The 18,227-nt window shown below is 45.7% G+C and overlaps 2 protein-coding genes across 4 annotated transcripts in view; one reads left to right on the forward strand and one right to left on the reverse strand.

Annotated features, from left to right (window-relative positions):
* Positions 1-228: 228 nt before the first annotated feature.
* ZYX (zyxin) lies at positions 229-12,342 on the forward strand. 3 transcript variants are annotated; one of them, XM_080348445.1, is made up of 10 exons: positions 229-358; positions 1,430-1,629; positions 4,009-4,269; positions 7,260-7,450; positions 8,779-9,279; positions 9,580-9,721; positions 9,806-9,975; positions 10,128-10,306; positions 10,567-10,687; positions 11,106-12,342. In XM_080348445.1, the coding sequence occupies exons 3-10, from the start codon at positions 4,020-4,022 to the stop codon at positions 11,214-11,216; spliced, it is 1,665 nt and encodes a 554-aa protein (XP_080204571.1). In that variant the 5' UTR covers positions 229-358; positions 1,430-1,629; positions 4,009-4,019; the 3' UTR covers positions 11,217-12,342. The 3 variants fall into 3 exon arrangements, with proteins under 3 accessions (XP_080204571.1, XP_080204570.1, XP_080204572.1); XM_080348444.1 differs by lacking the exon at positions 1,430-1,629 and having other exon boundaries at positions 241-358; XM_080348446.1 differs by lacking the exons at positions 229-358; positions 1,430-1,629 and adding an exon at positions 1,363-1,395.
* Positions 12,343-17,590: 5,248 nt separating this feature from the next.
* EPHA1 (EPH receptor A1) overlaps positions 17,591-18,227 on the reverse strand; it is a gene marked incomplete at both ends in the record, with an annotated part of 37,198 nt that continues 36,561 nt past the window's right edge. The window contains one exon of the mRNA XM_080348433.1: positions 17,591-17,669. Coding sequence (XP_080204559.1) covers positions 17,591-17,669 — 79 coding nt within the window. The remainder of the gene's footprint in view (positions 17,670-18,227) is intronic.

Here is an 18,227-nt window from a genome sequence, read left to right on the forward strand (position 1 = left end):
ACCAGCCAGAGCTTCCACCTCTTCCCCCGCAAGCGCAAACCCCGGCAGCGCGTACCTTCCCTTCTCCCCCTCCCCCTTACCTCATTGCTACATTCCCCAGCGAGTGAGCTCAGCTGTGCGCGCAGCCTCTCTCCTTTTATGGTCAAACAACTTTGCCTGGGCGAGGCTTTTTTTTCGCGAGTTGGTAGAAAGCGTTTGGGCTCAGCAGCTCCCCCATCTTTCATTTCTGCTTCCTTTCGCGGCAGGCAGGCGGGTAGAGACAGCCGGCTGTGCAGAGGCAGGGGAGCTCAGTCCCGCCATCTCCAGCACTGGGAGCGGTATTTCCTCCTCTCCCTTCTCCCGAGTCTCGTTTCCAGAGGTAAGTATCTTTTCTTAGCTTTGGGAAAAAGCTTTTGTCTGCAGCCCTGGGGCTGATGTTGAGCAAGTAGGGGTGTGTGTCCGTGTCAGGGGGTGCGGGTTTCCTGCCGCTCCCGCCGGGAGGGTTGCTCGCCTCGTACGAAGTCTCTCGGTCTCTGCGGTTAATCTACGGTCGTGTCTCGTGGGGTTTTTTGCCCTTCAGCCAAAGAGAGGTTCACGTGTGTGTGTATTCTGCTGAGTTTTCCTCCCTCCCGGTGAAATGGAGGCAGCTAAACCATCCCGTATAGCTCTAGTAGTGGGAAGGGAGGGGGTGCTGCCTGGTTTTACTCAGGACAAGCTTTCTTTTGTGTGTACGGATGAGTGAAACATCTATGGAGCCTTTTTCCAGATGTGCTCGAGAGAGAGGGATCCGGGCCTCTTTGTGCATGAAATGTATTTCATTTATTAGTTTCTGTCTCTCTGGAAGTGCCCTGAGAAAGCGAAGATACAAGTACTTGCAAAGTCGTAAAGCTTCCTAAAGTTTTAAATATGTTTGCGTAGCTTTTTGGATTTTTTTCCTCTCCCAGTCCCCACCCCTGCACAAGGAGGAGGCAAGCTAAGCAAATGTGAGACAAGTTTTTTAGCTCTGAATTGTCTCCCTCCCCCAGACTAGTTGTTTTAAGGCTCTACCTTGCATGGCTGATAGGACTTTGCTCTCTTTGGAGCCTTGCTAACTTTGGGCCAGGCTGGGAAAACTTTCCGGAATTGGCCTGTATCAAAGGATAAAAATAAGCATAACTCCTAAACCTGTCTAATCCATTCCATTCATTTTGTATCGTGGGGTTTTTTTATTTGTTTTGTGTTGGGTTTTTTGTATTATCTTTCATGATTCCCCCCCCCCCCCCCCCCCCCCGTAGTTCTCCTTCTGACCCCCCCTCGGTTGGGCGGAAGTTGGCAAATAGGGGAAGTACAGATACGGTGTGTCAGACTACAGTGCTGGGCTAGCTTTTATGGGGGCTCCTTGTGAAGCTGAAGACAAGCTGCTTTCTACCAATAGAAGTAAGAAATAACATTCATCTCTCTGACTCTTCAGGTTTCTCCTATTTTTGCTACTGTAGAAAAGGAGCTGAGCTTTTAAAAGTGATGTCTTGGGGTCAAAGAACTGGAAACTGGGTGCATAAGAGGTGGCAGACTCACCATGGGACCTTCTGAGAGGTGACTCTGCTGCTGAGAGAGGTGTCACTTGGATGTGTCCTACTACTTGCTCTCTGTTAGACAGAAACAGTGTGTGAGGTAATTAAGTATCTTAACGGTGTGCTTTAGTGACGTTTTTCTTCATAGCTCCGTATGAGCCATCTTAAATTCTGTTACAGCAGACAGAAAAATCTCTCCCCTCAGGGAAAATATGAGGACGAGATGATTTGAGATTAGGTCTGCTGGTGTGACACTCCCTTTCCGACAGCTTTTACAATTGGTGCCACAGGATTTACATAAGCTGTGTGTTTCTAGTACAGTTTAGATGGTATTGACAATGCTGCAGGGCTGATGGGAGAACTCTCTGCAAGGCCAGTCTTTCTCTGCCTCTTTGCTCTTTGTGAGGGTGGACCAATAAACAGAACTGAGGATGAAAAGGGTAGCTACTGGATGAAGGCAGTGCTGAGTAGAAAGGGCCTTTAAGTGCAATGTAGCATACAGGAAATGTGCTGCTTTGGGTTAAAGTGGATAGCAGCTGCTGGTAGCCAAGCCAACACTTTTTTGTGAAGCAGCTAATGTCCCAAGACTGTCTCTGTGTTGACTAATCCCAGTATGGATCATGGTCAAAAGGGACATTGTCACTGTGGTGTTCTACTCATAATTCTGTTAATTCTGGTAGAAATACTACCAAGTGGTTCGTTAAAACATAGCAAAACAGTGGAGCATAAGGCAGAAGTCTCTAAAGAAGGCTTGGGGGTCTTTTTAGTATCTTCTGTAGCTTGGTGGGAAGCTGCAAGCTGGAAGGAGTTGGTCAGACTTGCAAGTGTGTCCTATAATTCTGAGGAACTGAGGACAGAACTTGCTAGTTGCTCCTCTGCCTTGGCCCTTTCCCAGTATGGCTTTTTGGTGGCCACTGCTGCTGCTCACTGTTGCAGCCTCTTCCTCCTTTTGAAAAGCCCAGAAGAGTTCATCAAGGTGCATGCAGCTCATCAGGCCTACACAAAGAGAACAAAAAGTGCAGCAGCATGGACTTAACAATTGTGTTGTCACATGCTTGTGACCTGAAGAAGTTGTTACAGGTTACTTATATATGATATAAACATTACGATATCTTGCTGTACTGCACTGAATTGTGGGAGTGCTTAGAACTGTGCATGCAGGTCTTACCAGCAGCAACGGGTGTATTAGTGTTGGGCATATGTTTGTGGCACCAGGCCTATCTGTCCCAGCAGCTGTTATTGTCTGTGTGAGAGAAGCTGGCAGTATGTAGGGGTTCTGATTGGAACATGCCAACTTGAAAAGCTGGCACAGGGCCCCTGTGATGGTGGAAGTGCTGTTGTACTGGGGTGTTAGAAGAACTAGAGGCATACCAGGCTTTACAACAAAGCATCTGGCTTAATGGAGATTTCTATGGTGGATGAGATTTCTGGACTAGATTGCAAGACTCAGGGAATCCTGGAACTGTTGCTCTCATGAGATCTGTGGCTCTGGAAATGGCCAACTTGGAGGGGCTATTCCTTGGCTGTTCAAGAAAGGAGGGAGGGAAGAGGGTTCATGTGCCTGCATGCTGCGAGCAGAGCGCTTGCCCCCTCCCAGCCCACAGGCTGGCCTTAGGCAGGGCAGGGCCGCGGCTGCACTGCCCAGAGGAGCCCCTGCTGCGAACGCCCATGGGGTCCGGTGGCGGGGAAGCACTGGCCGGCAGCCGCCAAGAGCTTCCTGGCAGGGGCGGAGCGGGCGCCGGCACGGCCGATGAGGGGTGGCGGGAGCGGCTGTCAGCTTCGCCAGGGCCAGGAAGGGGAGCAAGGGGAGGTGAGATCCAGGAGAGCAGGTATCTGTGCCCAGGTGTGTGACACCAGGGAGCTCCTCATCCCCCCTGGTCTTCCTCTGCTGCATCTGCCTGTGCTCCTCTGGCATGCAGAGGCTTGGAGGTAAAGGATGGAAGATGGCAGTGGGTGTGCTGGAGTTGAGAGAGGGGGGCTGAAGGGGGACATTCATTGGGCTGTGACAAGCTGCGGTCAGGAGGAGCTGGCTGGTGTTATCGAGTAAGTGGGAGAGTGGAAATGCTAATTCCAGTTCTAGAAGAGTGCGTACAGGAGCACCCTCCTTAGAGTGTGTGGCTTGGTATGTGTAGTGGATAACACTCATTCTGGTGGCCTGCTGCTGTCCTCTCCAGCATGAGTGCGTTGCAGTGTTCTTGTGCAGCAAAGAGCTTGGTTTTCTCCCTGGCAAGAGCCCCTTTGCAATTAATGCCCTACTGAGTTGAAGTGAAGTGTGCTGGCTCATTTGAGCTGTCTGCAGTTTCTTTTCCTCCTTTCTCCTGTGGTGGTCCTGGAAGTGCTCTGTGCTCTCCTTGGGCCCCTCAGCCTGGACTTAAACTTCTGTATCTCTCTGTTTCACATGTCACGCTCTATTAATTTCTATTCTATGCTGGCCCAAGGCTGACTTCATACAGGTTTTTTCCATCTTCTCTCCTGCCAGGTGCTGAGAAGATGGCTTCCCCAGGTGCCCCAGGGACCCGTATGACATCTACAGTCAGTATCAACATTTCTACTCCTTCCTTTTACAACCCACAGAAGAAGTTTGCACCTGTGGTTGCCCCTAAACCCAAGGTGAACCCCTTCAAGGCTGGGGGTGTGTCAGAGTTGTCACTGCCGCCACCTCCTGAAGCTGACAGCCAACGTGCTCAGATAGGGAAGGTGGGGGAGATTCCATCAGCATCCATGTACCTGCAGGCAGAAGGTAGGTGAGGGCATCTGGCATGGCAGATGTGAATGTGTGGTTCTAAATTTTCAAGGTATGAGATCTGTAACTGGTCTAAAAATGAGAACAGGGGTATAACTGCTGTGAGGGATGCTTTTACTCTAGAGGCGAGCAGGTTCCAGAATGAGATAAAACAATTGTGAAGGGATCTCAAAGTACATAGTATCTCCATTAGGAAAGGAGGTGGGAAGACAATCCTGCATTGCACTGATGCTGGAGGGATGCAATGGATTTTTCATAGTATTCCCCAAGTGCATAACTCTGTTACTGCGGCCAGCTTCTGGCCAGCATGTCTGAGAGCAAATGTGTTGCTGTGAAGTTGATCCTGATGGTGATGAATCTTGCTATTCTCCTTGTTGATTCATCCCTGCTCAAGCTGGTTCTCTCTGAATGTAAAGATCCTTCTTGTGGATTCTGCAATTGCCATCTTTGCTGCTGGAGAAAGGGAAGAAGCAATAATAGTGTGAAAAAATGGTGGAAGCTATCATAAGCAGGAAGTAAGACGTAAGAGTTGTGCAGCTTGTAGAGTTTTATACTTTTTCCTAGTGGGTTGGGTTTGTTTTCCTGTGTAAAGTGACTTCTTGCTTCATGTGGTTTTCTTTTTGTCTTTTTTGTTTGTTTATTTTTTAATTTCCTGTGGTGGTGAGGTGTTTTTTTTCCTTGTTGGTTGGTTTTGTGTCCTCAAAGAAGCAGAAGCTTCGTGGTTGAGTGGCTCCCTAGTTGGATTTGTTCAACATGGGGCCACCAGAAATTTCCCTAGGGACCTCTTGATAGTGCTTGATGCTTCATATTATCCCAAGACTCTATCAGGATGCACCTCGGTAAGGATACGTGTGTTCAGAGAATGCTAACTGCTGTTTTAAATTTCTGTCCTTTCACTGTCTAGCATAGACTATGCAACACTGATTTGTAGGTTAGTATGCTAAATTAGTGGGCAGCTGACCTGATGGTAGGAAGGCTGGTTCTGTGCTCAGAGGAGACAATTTTTTTTTCCTATTTCTGAAGTCACAAGGACCTTAGCATGTCGGTGCTTTTGTCTCCTAGAATTGTAGCAGCTAACTCTGGTGACCTTTTTGTCATATGTTGTTGGCTCGAATCTTGTGTCTGTAATCAAAGGACCCCTGTTTTTGGATTTTAGGCTTTATGATTTTCTGCTGTAGTTGTGTGGATTAGGGATGTACCTGTTCAAAAGTCTCAAACTGACACAAATATATTACCTGAAGTACAAAACTAGACAGATGTATGTTAAAAATTATTTTTCAATATACACTCTGAGTGAAGGATGTCATGTTGCTTGTTCCACTTCTCCCTTACTTACAAAGCTTGTCAGGGAGCAATTAACTTGACAGAAAAATTAGCAGAAGAACTATTTGGCTTAAGCTGCTGTGTCACCATCAAGTGAGGGCTGCCAGCAAGACATCTGAAGTCCAGATGAACCACCAAAACTCCGTTATGAGAGAAATGTATCTGATATGATTCTTCTCTGATGCATCTCTTCAATCCTTATCTCCCTTTCTTTTTTACTCCCCAAACAAATAGTAGTATAACATAAAGCCATAACAGTTGGTCTCTTTGTCTTAAATGGCAGAGTGGCTCAGTTAGTATTGCTGTAGGATTGTCATATTTTGTGCTGATCATTCTATAAATCTGATATACTAACTTTGTGCGGAACTTTATTTTTTGTATGAAAAATTCATAGAACAGGCCTCCAGTACATCTGAAACAATGTTACAGCAGATCAGGGCTTCATTTCTGCAATATTCTTTATCATTTCAATAAATGAGAAGACAAACATATACAAAGTTGATCCCAAACTGTAGTTTCAAAGAAAAAATACTGGTATATTGTTACTTCCCCTCCCAAGCAGAATTTCTGTGACACAAAAAGGCTTGGAAGAGGTGCTGCATACCAGTGCAGTTTATGCATTCCACTGGATAATAAGATTTCAGCTTTCATTTTCTGAAAGGGCAGTGTGATGTCCCTGAGGTTACAGTGAGGAGTCCTTATAAAGTCTGTCAACAACAGCTGGATATAAAGATAAAACACGGAGTAGCAGGAGTGAAAAACATGGTCTTTCACCCTGCTGCTGCCTGGGGCTAGCTAGGAAGAGAGGTGGGTGTCCAGAAGAAGGGATGTGGAAGTTATCCCTCCTTGTCTTCAGTGTTCCTTGCTGCTTGGATGATAAGAGAACAACTTCTCCTGTACATGTTGAAGGAAAGAGAATTCGCATTTATTTGACTGTGGTGTGATGTCTCTTTTGCCGTGTTCCAAATCTTCAGCAGGTATGAACAGGCGGAAGCAATGGGGTTTTCTTCTAGGAGATTAAAACACTCTTGTGCTTTTCAGCTTGCTTAAAAGGGTCCTGAAAAATATTTCATGTCCTAATCTCCACTGGGTATGAGGACATTATAGCCTCCAAAAGGAAAGCTGTTTTAATTTCCCTGAAAAATAAAGCAGTTTTGAAGATTCCTCATATGCATAAGGGTTGGTTTGACTTGCTTTTCTTCCCCTGCTTGTTTCTCGCAGTGCTCGCTAGCCAGCTGCAAGGAGCCATCTTATTTTCCTGTAGTAATGCAGGTTCTTCAGGGTCTTGGGTTGTCCGCTGGCATTTCTTCTAATGCTGCTCAGTATTCAGCAATCTGAACCATTTACTGGCAAGAGAAGCATATGCTAGGGACCAAACAATGAGAGAAAGAGTGGGAAAGGGCAGAGGAAGACACGCTTCCCCATCATACAGTGACTGTTCTCAGTGACTAATTCAAGCAGCTACTGAGGAAAGTTTATATGATGGCAAATAGCTTTGGACAAGGTGAAAGCTAGCCTGTGGAGTTCTGTTGTCTTTGATGGATGCTGGGGTCCCCTGAGTACTGGGGAAGTATTTCCTGTAATACCTTCAAGACCCCTCCTGGGGTTTGTACTGGCAAAGAGTAAGGAGTTATCCAAACTTGCTTTTATTCTCATCCCCATAGAGCTGCCGCTACCACCTCCTCCCCCACCTGGAGAGGATGCAAGTTTCTCCTCAAACTGTGCGTTTCCCCCACCCCCACCGCCCTTTGAAGAGCCATTTCCACCAGCACCAGAAGAAGTTTTTCCTTCTCCTCCTTCTCCTCCTCCACCAATGTTTGATGAAGGGCCTGTGAGCAAGGTACCTGCCCCACAGGTGAGTGAGGTCAAGTGAAGTATAGTTTCTTGTCATGCTCTGTGACTTGGGATAGCTTCTTGCCACTCTCTGAACTCAACAGCAGGAAGCTCTTGTCTGGGAAAGCAGAAAATGATTCCACCCCATGGACCAGCATAGGTTAGGGTCAACAGGCTGGGCTGCAGGCTCTGTAGATGAAGGACCTGGAGTTTCTGGTGGACAGTGAGTTTAATGTGAGCCAGCAATGAATCCTGGTGGCAACAAAGGCCAACCACATGCTGGACTGCACTCACAAGAGCGTAATTGGCAGGACAAGAAACAGATGCAATCCAGCAAAGAATCATAGTGATCATTGGGGGTTGGAGCACATGGCATGAGAGTTGGGTTTGTTCAGCCTGCAGAAGGCCAAGGCAGGGATCTCACTGCAGTCTGCAATACCTGAAGGAGGACTGGAGAGAAGACAGATGCTTTTTTGCTGAGACACAACAAGAGAATGAGACACAATGGACACAAATTGCAGCAAGGGAAATTTCTATTGGACAGAAGAAAAACCTGTTCCCCTCCAGGGATGGCTCAACGCTGGCACAGGTACCCAAGAGAGTCTGGGGAATCTGCATTCTTGGGGACGTTCAGAAGTCACCTGGACAAGGCCCTGAGCAACCTGGTCTAGCTTGGGACCTAACCCTGCTGTGAGCAGGATGTTGGACTAGAGACTTCCAGATGTCTTTTCCCACCTATATCTGTCTGTTTCTTTGGGCTGTACATTTTCCCACAATTTGTAGACCTTTGAGACCATGCTGTGTTCATCGTCAGCAACTTGCTACCCCCCTCAAAGCAAGGAGTACCTCTGTACCACAGTCTAAAGTGTCAAAATCTGCTATTGTAAGAGGATATACTCAGTTCTCTGGCTGTTCCTGTAATGTGCTCTGCTCCCTCTTTCCTCATGGATGGTGGCATAGGTACGTGGCAAGATGAGCAGCATTGGTCTTGAGATTGACTCACTGTCCATAATGTTGGATGACATGGAGCAGAATGACCCCTTCAAATCCAGGGTGAGCTTCCCAGAATGTCGCAGGTGGAAGAAGAGATGCCTGGTTTACTGAACAGATGTAGTGAGAAGGGTGCTACTGAGGATTAAAATGTCTGGATAAACCATAGCATGACAGTGTACATGAAGGACCAGAAAGCATAGATCTTGCAACTTGTCAGGACTACTAAATAAGTAACAGTGTGGGAACTGTGAGCATTGTGGGTCTGGGATAGCTGTTGATTAACTGCTATAGAGAGCATATTTTCTCTTCTACCTTGCTGATGACTTGCCTGTTTTTCTCCACTGCTTCCCTTTACAGATATTCCCAGGATCCACAGGTTTTCTGGAGAAACCATTGGCCTCAGAAGCCCATGTAGAAATACCACCTGCACCCAAAGATACTCCTCGTAGTTTTCCTTCCAAGTTCACTCCAAAGCCAAGTGGAAGCTTATCTTTCAAGCCCCCTGGAGTGGATTTGACCCCCACCCCAATGCCATGGGCAGCCCCACAGCAACGCAAGGAACCGCTAGCACCTGTTCCTCCCTCTCTCCCTCCTGCTCAGCCTACCCCTAAATTCACCCCACCTCATGTTTCTGGCTCTCCTAAGTCTGTGTCCAAATCAGGTGCCAGTGTTCCCATGGTTCACTCAAACTCTACAAGGTATCCTGCCTCCCTTCAGACTCAGTTCACAGCAACTTCACCTTTAGGTTCCTCCTCTCGGCCACAGCCTCCCAATTTCACCAATACTCAGCAGAGGGAAAGACCCCAAGTGCAAGAGAAGCCACATCCGACAGAACAACCTGCTGCTGCAAAAGACACGGTAAGGGATAGAGCCATGGGACCAGTGTCTTCGGATGTCATTGGAAGTGATGTTAGAGGATGAGGACGGAGGGTCTGTCCCAGGCTAGGGGAAGCTGTTACCCATCTGAAAGAGAGACATAACTAGAGATAGTGGTGGAGAGGGATAGGACTTTATGTAAAGGTGGAAAGAAGCAAGCACAGTGGATATCAGATTGTTCTCTAGAGAGAAGAAATAAAGATGAGAAGTTTATTAGGGACAGACTGGGAAGGAGTCAGTCTATATGTGTCCCTTGAGATTGAATGTTTCCTCTTCCTGCAGCACAGACCCACAGGCTCCACTGCAGATCCACCTAGGGGAAATTCCTGTCTGACCATGAAGGAGGTAGAAGAGCTGGAGAAGTTGACCCAGAGACTAATGAAGGATATGGAGCATCCGCCCCCAGCAGAGGCTGCTACTTCTGGTGTGTTTCCTCAGTGGACAACAGTAGAACTAGAATTGTGGTGTGCTTTCATCTCTCCTAATCTCTTTCTTCGTCCATTGACAGATCTCTGTGGCTTCTGCCGGAAGCCCCTATCACGAACCCAGCCAGCTGTGAGGGCCCTGGACTGCCTTTTCCATGTAGAATGCTTTACCTGCTTCAAATGTGAGAAACAGCTGCAGGGGCAGCAGTTCTACAATGTGGATGAAAAGCCATTCTGTGAGGAATGCTATGCTGTGAGTCACTAGGATGAAAGCTGCTGGAGAGAGCTAAGCTTGCTGTGATTGCTCTGTCTTACTTTCCTTCTTCCATCTTGCCTGTCTGTGGTGTAGCCTCCCAGGGGTGGAAGATTGGATTAATGTGTCTTACTTGTTTCCTTTGGGTTCAGGGGACTTTGGAAAAGTGCAGTGTGTGCAAACAGACCATCACAGACCGGATGCTGAAAGCTACTGGTAACTCATACCATCCTCAGTGCTTCACCTGTGTGATGTGCCATATACCTCTTGAGGGGGCCTCTTTTATTGTGGACCAGGCCAACCAGCCTCACTGTGTGGATGACTATCACAGGTATGGAGGGAGCACATGTGGTGTCTGAAAGGAGGCAGATTCCACACATCTGCTTAATGTTGCTGCAGTATTGGATTTGGGTTGCCCATGCGATGTGTTGGACATGAAGTTAAAAATGAGTCAGCAATTAAGGTCTTTTCCCACCTAAACTTTCTGATTTCTTGTTCCTCTGCTGCTAATACTATTGTATGGCAGTGCAAAATTTCCACTGAGGGTCATCATGGTGGTCATAGTCTCCTCCATATTTTTTTGTGTTGCAGGAAGTATGCTCCACGCTGCTCAGTCTGTAGTGAGCCTATCATGCCAGAGCCTGGAAAGGATGAGACAGTGCGTGTGGTAGCATTGGAGAAAAATTTCCACATGAAATGTTACAAGTGTGAGGTAAGTTTGGTGGCCCCACTCCTTGTATCTCTCCCATGCTCATCATCAGCAACTGGGCACCTTTGTCAATCTTGACCAAACACTAACATTGTTCTGGATGAATCTGGAGCATTTTCGAAGCACGTTCAGAAATAGATGGGACATTCACAGACCACAGGTCCATGAACAAGGACTGTGCAGTGTTGTAGTCTCTAATGTCCCTGATACAGCTTCCCTGTATACTGGAGGAACATGCTGCAATCACAGAAGGGGCTTGCTCTTCCCTCAAAATAGTATTTCCCATGAGCACCATCAGAGACAGAGCAGTGGGCTGTGAGCCATTATCTTGATCTGGTGGGGCATTTCCTGCATCCTTGAATGCATTTACCCTTCTGTTGGCTGTCATTGAGCTCCTTCCCTTTTTTCTTTCCCTGTTTAGGACTGTGGGAAGCCCTTGTCTATTGAGGCAGACGAGAATGGGTGCTTTCCACTGGATGGGCATGTGCTGTGTATCAAATGTCACACCATTCGTGCCAAAACGGCACGCTGAGGAACTTGGAGTGGGCATACCCTTGAGACTCCTGCACTCAATATTATCTTCCTCTCCCCACCATTGTCTTGTCCCTCTGCCTGACAAGGCAGATTGCTACCAATGGAGACTACGCCAGTGCAGTTCTTTACTCATGTAGGATTCACGGCTCCTATACTTCATTCTGCACACCCAACAAGAAGGGACTTCTTTACCTATCACCACTTCCTGGCCACAGTGTATTCCAGGCTGGGGCCTGTAATCAAGATGAGTGCACAATCTCTGTTCCCTCAAGACTCCGGAGGGGAAAGACCAGGCCTCCACCACTGCCTGGTAGAAGTAGCAAGAATATCCTGGTGGCAGGTGCTAAGAAGGGCTGAATGTTTTTCTGTTCCATGGAGCCAAGAATGATGATTTGACCTTAGAAGGTTAAGCTTCCATTTCAGCACCAGATCTGTCTTCCTTTGTTTTTTTTGTTTGTTTGGTTTTTTTCTTGTGCCACCTCATTATAAGGGTGTCTTCCCTTGCCCCCTCCTTCACTCCTGGGTTAGAGTGTGGAGGCAGAACATACTGGGAATCTCTGTTATTTTTGCTGGAAAAAGCTAACCTATTACAGCTTTTCTGTCTCTAATGGATTTTACTGGCTATCTAGTAGCTTCTTTTTCCTTAGCCAGATTAAACTGTCGAAGTTTGGAATCCTACTCTGTATCTGAGTTTGGAAACTTTTTTTTTTCAAAAACTTTTTCCCCTCCCCAAACTGAATTGTTTCCCAGTGTGGGTTCTGGACAGCCAAGCTGGGCACCAGAGTAGCAAAGCAGTCCAAAGAATGCATATTTACAAATAAAGACTGTCATAAGGATGGGCAGCACATGATGAGGATGTCTCTCAGTGTGGAGATGAAGATTCAGCAGACTGAGGAACATCTCCCCATTCCAGTCAGGATTCTTCCATTGCTGTTATTCAAAGCTGCAGTGTAATTGCAATATACAGTCTGGCTCCTAAGTGCTACTGCACTGAGCCCCATTTCCTGGACTAGAAACTCTCAGCCTGAGCAAACATTTTGAATAGCTACACCATCCAACCACTTTGCATTCAATAAAACGTTCTGGGTTTTTTCCATTAACATGTGTCTGCTGTATTTGTTCAACTACCTATAAGAATTGCTGTCTTAGGCAGTAGAGAATGTATAGTTGCTACTCTAGCTAGGCTCCAGGGATAAGGAGTCTGAAAATGGCCTCTCTCCACTTCTTGGTCTCCTTTTCACAATGTTCAGTTTCCTAATTTTCTGTTCCTGAAGAGGGAGCTGTCATTTAAAGCAGTGGAAGACTGCATTGCAGTTCAGCAAGATTGTAGTCTATTTGATGTGTCACTAGGAGGTGAGTTATTACAATCCACTTGTATCAGATTGAAATAAGGCAGAACAGGCACACTGACCACTTCAATTGTTGCTACTCAAAAAGTGTTTGTGCTTGATGTTTATGGTTTTAAGCCTGTCACTGTCTTGGTCACTGCAGGTGAAACTCTTCTTTGTGGCAAGCATCAATACTCCTGTTCTTCAAAGACATAAAAGCTACTGTTGTTCTCTTGGTAGTTTTGGGGAAATCTTTAATGACTCGGCAAATTGATCCAGTAAATGCTTTGAGCTTTCCCATAGGATGAGCAAATAATAAACAAATTGTACATTTGCTTTCTTTTTCTTGCCTTATCTGTGTTCTTGCTGGTTTGCAGGCATTCTTTTGAGTGGCTGTTTCTAGATAATGTGATTAAAAGCTCATGCTCACAAACACGAAGTAACCCAGAGGAGAGAAACAATAATGGGGGGGAGAAGCATGCTAACCCAGCTCCTCCCAGAGTTATCAGAGGATAAATAGCCCTGCTGTCTGGGTGTGAAGCCTGTCCAGTGGTGTCAATAGGAAGGCCACTCTGCATCACCTTGCAGATTAAGGGGATGATAGTATCTCTGAGGGGCATGGTATGCAGGGGAAGAACATCTGAGGACTGAACAACACTTATGAGATGTGCAGGGGCAGGATCAAAGGCAAGAAAATGGAGTGATCAAGGAGAGGAAGCAGCATGGGAAAACTGTGGGGAAGTGCACAAAATGGCCTAGCTATGTGTATGCAGTACATGTGTGGCCACACAGTACACGTCTGTCATCAGCCCAGTCTGTCCTGTCTTCTTACTAAACTCTATTTTTTTTCCCTGTGTGAGGGGGCTGTGCTCTGTGCATGTCGAGTCTAAGTGCTAGCAACTGGAAAATTTGAGTGCACACATATCGTGTATGTGTATGTCCATGTGTAACCACTAGCAAAGATTGAGTCAGAGAGACTTGAGAGCCGTGAGGTGGCCAGGCTATGAGTCTGGCCAGAGGCTGGAAAGAACAGTCTGAAAGCTGGTAGAGTTCCCAGCTATTCTTGGGTCTGAAAGTAATCTACTGGTAAGCCTGGACTAGCTACCAGAGAACAGTTTTTTACATGTTTGTGAGGTGACTGGGAGACCAGGGAATCCCAGGGTCAGCTGCTGGGTAAAGCCAATGTCTAAGGCTAATTACTGGATGGGCTCACAGAATCACAGAACAGCTGGGGTTGGAAGAGACCTCTGGAGATCATGTAGTTCAACACACCTGCTACAGCAGGTTCATCTAGAGTAGATCACACAGGAATGTGTCCAGTTGAGTTTTGAATGTCTCCAGAGAAGGAGATTCTACAACCTCCCTGGGCAGCCTGTCCAGTGCTCTGTCACCCTCAAAGAAGTTTCTCCTCATATTCAGGTGGAACCTCCCGTACTGGTGCATGGGGTTGTTCCTCCCTAGATGCATGACCCTACACTTGCCTTTGTAAGTAGCTCCCTGGCTCCTGTGGCTGCCAGCCTCCAGGACTCCTATATCCTGGTGCCAGCAACTGAGGAGAGTAGCTCAAGCTCCAGATGGTGGAGCCAGCTACTGGAGCGCTGGTCTTCAACACTAGAGGGAGCCATAGTATATATGTAAATGTTTCCTGCTAAGAGGTTCATCCTGATGAGCCAGAGGAGGCATTAGGATCAGGCTCTATATGCTGTGCTTGCTTGACTGCTGTGTCTTCTGCCTCAGGCCAGTCATGTACAGTGTGTGTACATATGTGTATATATATATATATATATATATATATATAAACTTGCATATATTATATACCTGTATATTTTGTGTGTTTGAAGTGCCCATTGGAAATACATGCTCAGGCTTGCTGCTGGCTCTACCTGAGGACATGGAACTGAGCAGCCTCTTCTCTATCAGGCCATCTGATTCAGCAGCTCCTAACAGCTGAAGTTAGAAAGGACCTCCCTGCTCTGAGCAGGGTCAGCCAGAGCAGGTTGCTCAGGAATGCACCCGGATAGTTTTTTAATACCTTCAAGGATGAGAACTCCACAACCTCCCTGGGTAACCTGTTCCAGTGTTTAAGAATTTTCAAAGTTTTTTATTACAGTAAATGGAATTTCCTGTATTTTCATGTGTTCCCACTGCTTGTCCTTCCACTGGATACCACTGGGAGGGGGGAGGTCTTGCTCTCTTCTTCACTCCCTCCCATCAGGTGTTTACACACAATTATAAGAGCCACAGAAACCTTCTCAGCTTGAGGGTGAACAATTCCAGTTCTCTCAGCCTTGCCTCATATGTCAGATGCTCTAATCTTTTCAGAATCATAGTGGCCCTTTACTGGACTTGCTCCTGTAAGTCCATGTCCTCCTTTATACTGTGGAGCGCAAAACTGGACACAATGCTTCAGATGTCTGACCAATGCTGAGGGGAAGAATCATCTCCTGCCAGCTACTGGTGATGCATTGCTAATGCAGCCCAGATACTGTTGGCCGCCTTGGATACAACAGCACATTACTGGCTTAAGTGAAACTTGCTGTTCACTACGACCTACTTGCAAGTCCTTTTCTACAAAGCTGCTTTCCAGTCAGTCATCACCCAGCATGTTCTGGTGCATGGGGCTATTCCTTCCTGTTTCCAGGGCTCGATATTTCCTGCTTTTCAACTTAATGAGTCTCCTCTCCTCCCATTTCTCCCATCTATCAAGGTTCCTCTGAATGGCAGCACAACTATCTGATGTATCAACCGCTCCCAATTTTCTATCAATCATCTGCAATGATAGGCTAAAGTTTACATATGTGTGACACAAGCTCATAATCTTGTGTCAGCCTCATTGGGACTTATCCACCAGCTGTGGATATCTGCCATCTAGCAACATTATTTATTATCTGTACTTCATGTTAAAGACATCTGTTACTAGGACTCAACTTACTGATACACTAACCAGACACAGTAAAAGCCCATCTTGTCAGTCGTACTGTAGTTGCAGTGACCTGAGTAGCTGAGATACACATATAGCATGGTTCCTTGTGTATACTCTGCTGCTTCTATCTTCTTCCTTTAAGTTGCAGTTCTTCAGATCTCTGCTCCTTAACTCTTCTGTCATTTAGGGTTAAACAAGACCTTCCCAGGAACAGCAGTGTTAATTTATAGCCTTAAGAATTTGGAGCATTATACAATTATGGAAACACTGATAGCTATCTACAGCAAGTGATGGATTGCTGAATGGCTAGCACTCACCTTCTTCACCAACCTGGACTTAGCTCAAGCACTGAAAAATAAATCTTGAGGTGACTACTCTTCCCAGGTAGGAGAAAATCTTAAGAACATCAGAGTGAGTTGTTTTTTTTTTTTCACCTAGACAGTCTATTTTGCAGGAGAAGGAAGTACAACTCACATATATTTCATCAAACTACAGCAGTAACTTCTAATACTTATAATTCAACTGCATTTCCATATTAAATCTGCTGAAAAAAATAATATTAAATCTACTGAAATAAATAATATTAAAAATCACTGGAACTTTCATTGAAAGGGACCTGTAGATGTCTCTACTCTAAACCCCTGATCATAGCATGGCTATCTTCAAAGCTAGATTTAGTTAACTGAGTCAAAAAGATTAGACCTCTTATTTTGCTTCTCATTTCAAAACCACAATCGCTCTGAATCTCTTAGCAAACAAAATCATCAAGGACTCCAGATAGAAAAGTACCACCTTCTGAATCATCCACACTGTGACTTGCAGTTTTACTATGGGTTTTCCTCAGACATTTTCCATCCAAATCTTCCCCCAGCCTGGTGTTTCCTGTTGTGAAGATTCTGCCGTTCTTATCTGGCAGAATCCCTGAGACTACAGTTCATTTACAAGACTGGGAGATTGTTTTTGCATTACCTTGGTTTCATAGGTTCCCTCTGTATCATTCTCCAATATTCGGGAGAGACCAAAGTCAGACACTTTGCATTGAAGACTGCGTGAAAATCTGCTGAAAAAATAATATTAAATCTGCTAAATTGGCTGAAACAACTAAACACAGATGTAAGGACCCTTGCTGGAACTATGTTCAAGGTACCAATCATATTTGAAATAACTCAAATAACTCCAACACAGCCTGCTCTGTCACAGGTTTATTTACAAAATATTATTTACAGTCTACAACTGTCTCAAGCTCTTATAAATAGTAACATTTCCTCCATAGAGAAGGAATAAGACAGACCACCTACACATTTTTCTGTTACAAGTACCATATCCAGCCAAACAAGACTATTATCTCTTTTAAAAAGGGGCAAAGGAAAATTAGTATCTAAAGAGTTTTCTGACCATGGCAAAAGGTATTAAGCAGCTTGGAGAGACGTACATCTTCCTACTAAAGTGTGCATGCGCAAAACAGCAACACACTGAGGTTATGTGATCACACAAGTTACAGCAGCTTCTCCTCCAAATAAAGAAGTACACCATGAGAAAGGTGTTTAAGGCAAGAATAGCTGAATTTAAAAATATATCCCTTATAGCCTTGTGAAAGACTGAATGGTTTGTTCCTGTTGTAAAATAAGGAAGACAGAAGGCTGCTTAAGTGAGAAGGGATATATGCCAGGGAGTGAATGGGTCCAGTCCCTGCATGTCTGTGTCCTTGTGCATGTTCTCTGAATGTCACAGTCTATCTGAACTCTCATCTCTAATCATTATCCACCGCCCCCAACCTGCTTTGTATCTATCCTTATGTTTCCATGTGATATACCGAGGGTCTGAAACTCCAGTATGTGGACCACAGGAATTACTTAGTGCTGCACAGAAAAGACTACAAAAAACAGGGCTGAGAACAGTTTCTAAGACCAGTGCTTTGAAACGTTACTGATAGCTGCTGTAGAGCTCAGGCAGGAAGAACAGAAATGAGAGCAGGTGGTGTTGCCTCACGAGCCTTTTCAGTTCTAATTGTTTTGCTTTGCTTGTCCCAGTCACTCATTTGGAAGGAATTGCCATAGGAATTATTCCAAGTGATATCTGGAACAAATGGGCATTTAGCAAGCTTAAGAGGGCAATGACTGATCATTCCTTAAAGCCTTGGATGCTACACAGGATCCTCTTCTGGTGACCTGGAAGTGACACTCCCATTTGTTTCAAGTCCCTGAAGGAAATCAGAAAAGAAAAAATGAATTGCTGTTCTTGTTCCTCAGGGACTGGGATGTGGGTAAGGGCAGAAACAGTTATCAAGCATTAGATCAGAAAGCTTCCTTTCCTATGCCTACCTTTTCTCTAGAGAGAAGAAACTTTTAGATGTTCCTGCCCTTCCCTGGCTACCTCTGCCCATACAGTGAACTGGCTTCTCTCACCTCGTGACTAGGCCTGTGCTACCATTAAATCAAGATTGTGTACATGTAAGCTTGTGATATGGGACATGTCTCAACCCTTTAGCAGGTCTGTCACTGCACCGTGCCTGCTCATTTATTTTATGTAACTGCCCTGGTTGGAGCTGGCTATACATCCTCAACCCTACTATCAAACACGACTGTGTTGGTAAAACATCTGTCCATCCAAGGAACCCAGAAGGACTTTGCTCTATGATAGAACAGTGTCTGGCTGATGTGGGGGGAATATCACTAGTCCATGTGGAGTTCAAGGCAAGAAAATTATCTCATAAAATCCTACAAGGATGTGGAGATGGTAAGGTTAGAGAACTGTCTGC

The sequence above is a fragment of the Nesoenas mayeri genome, assembly GCF_963082525.1.
Source record: "Nesoenas mayeri genome assembly, chromosome: 1".
Classification (NCBI taxonomy): Eukaryota; Metazoa; Chordata; class Aves; order Columbiformes; family Columbidae; genus Nesoenas; species Nesoenas mayeri.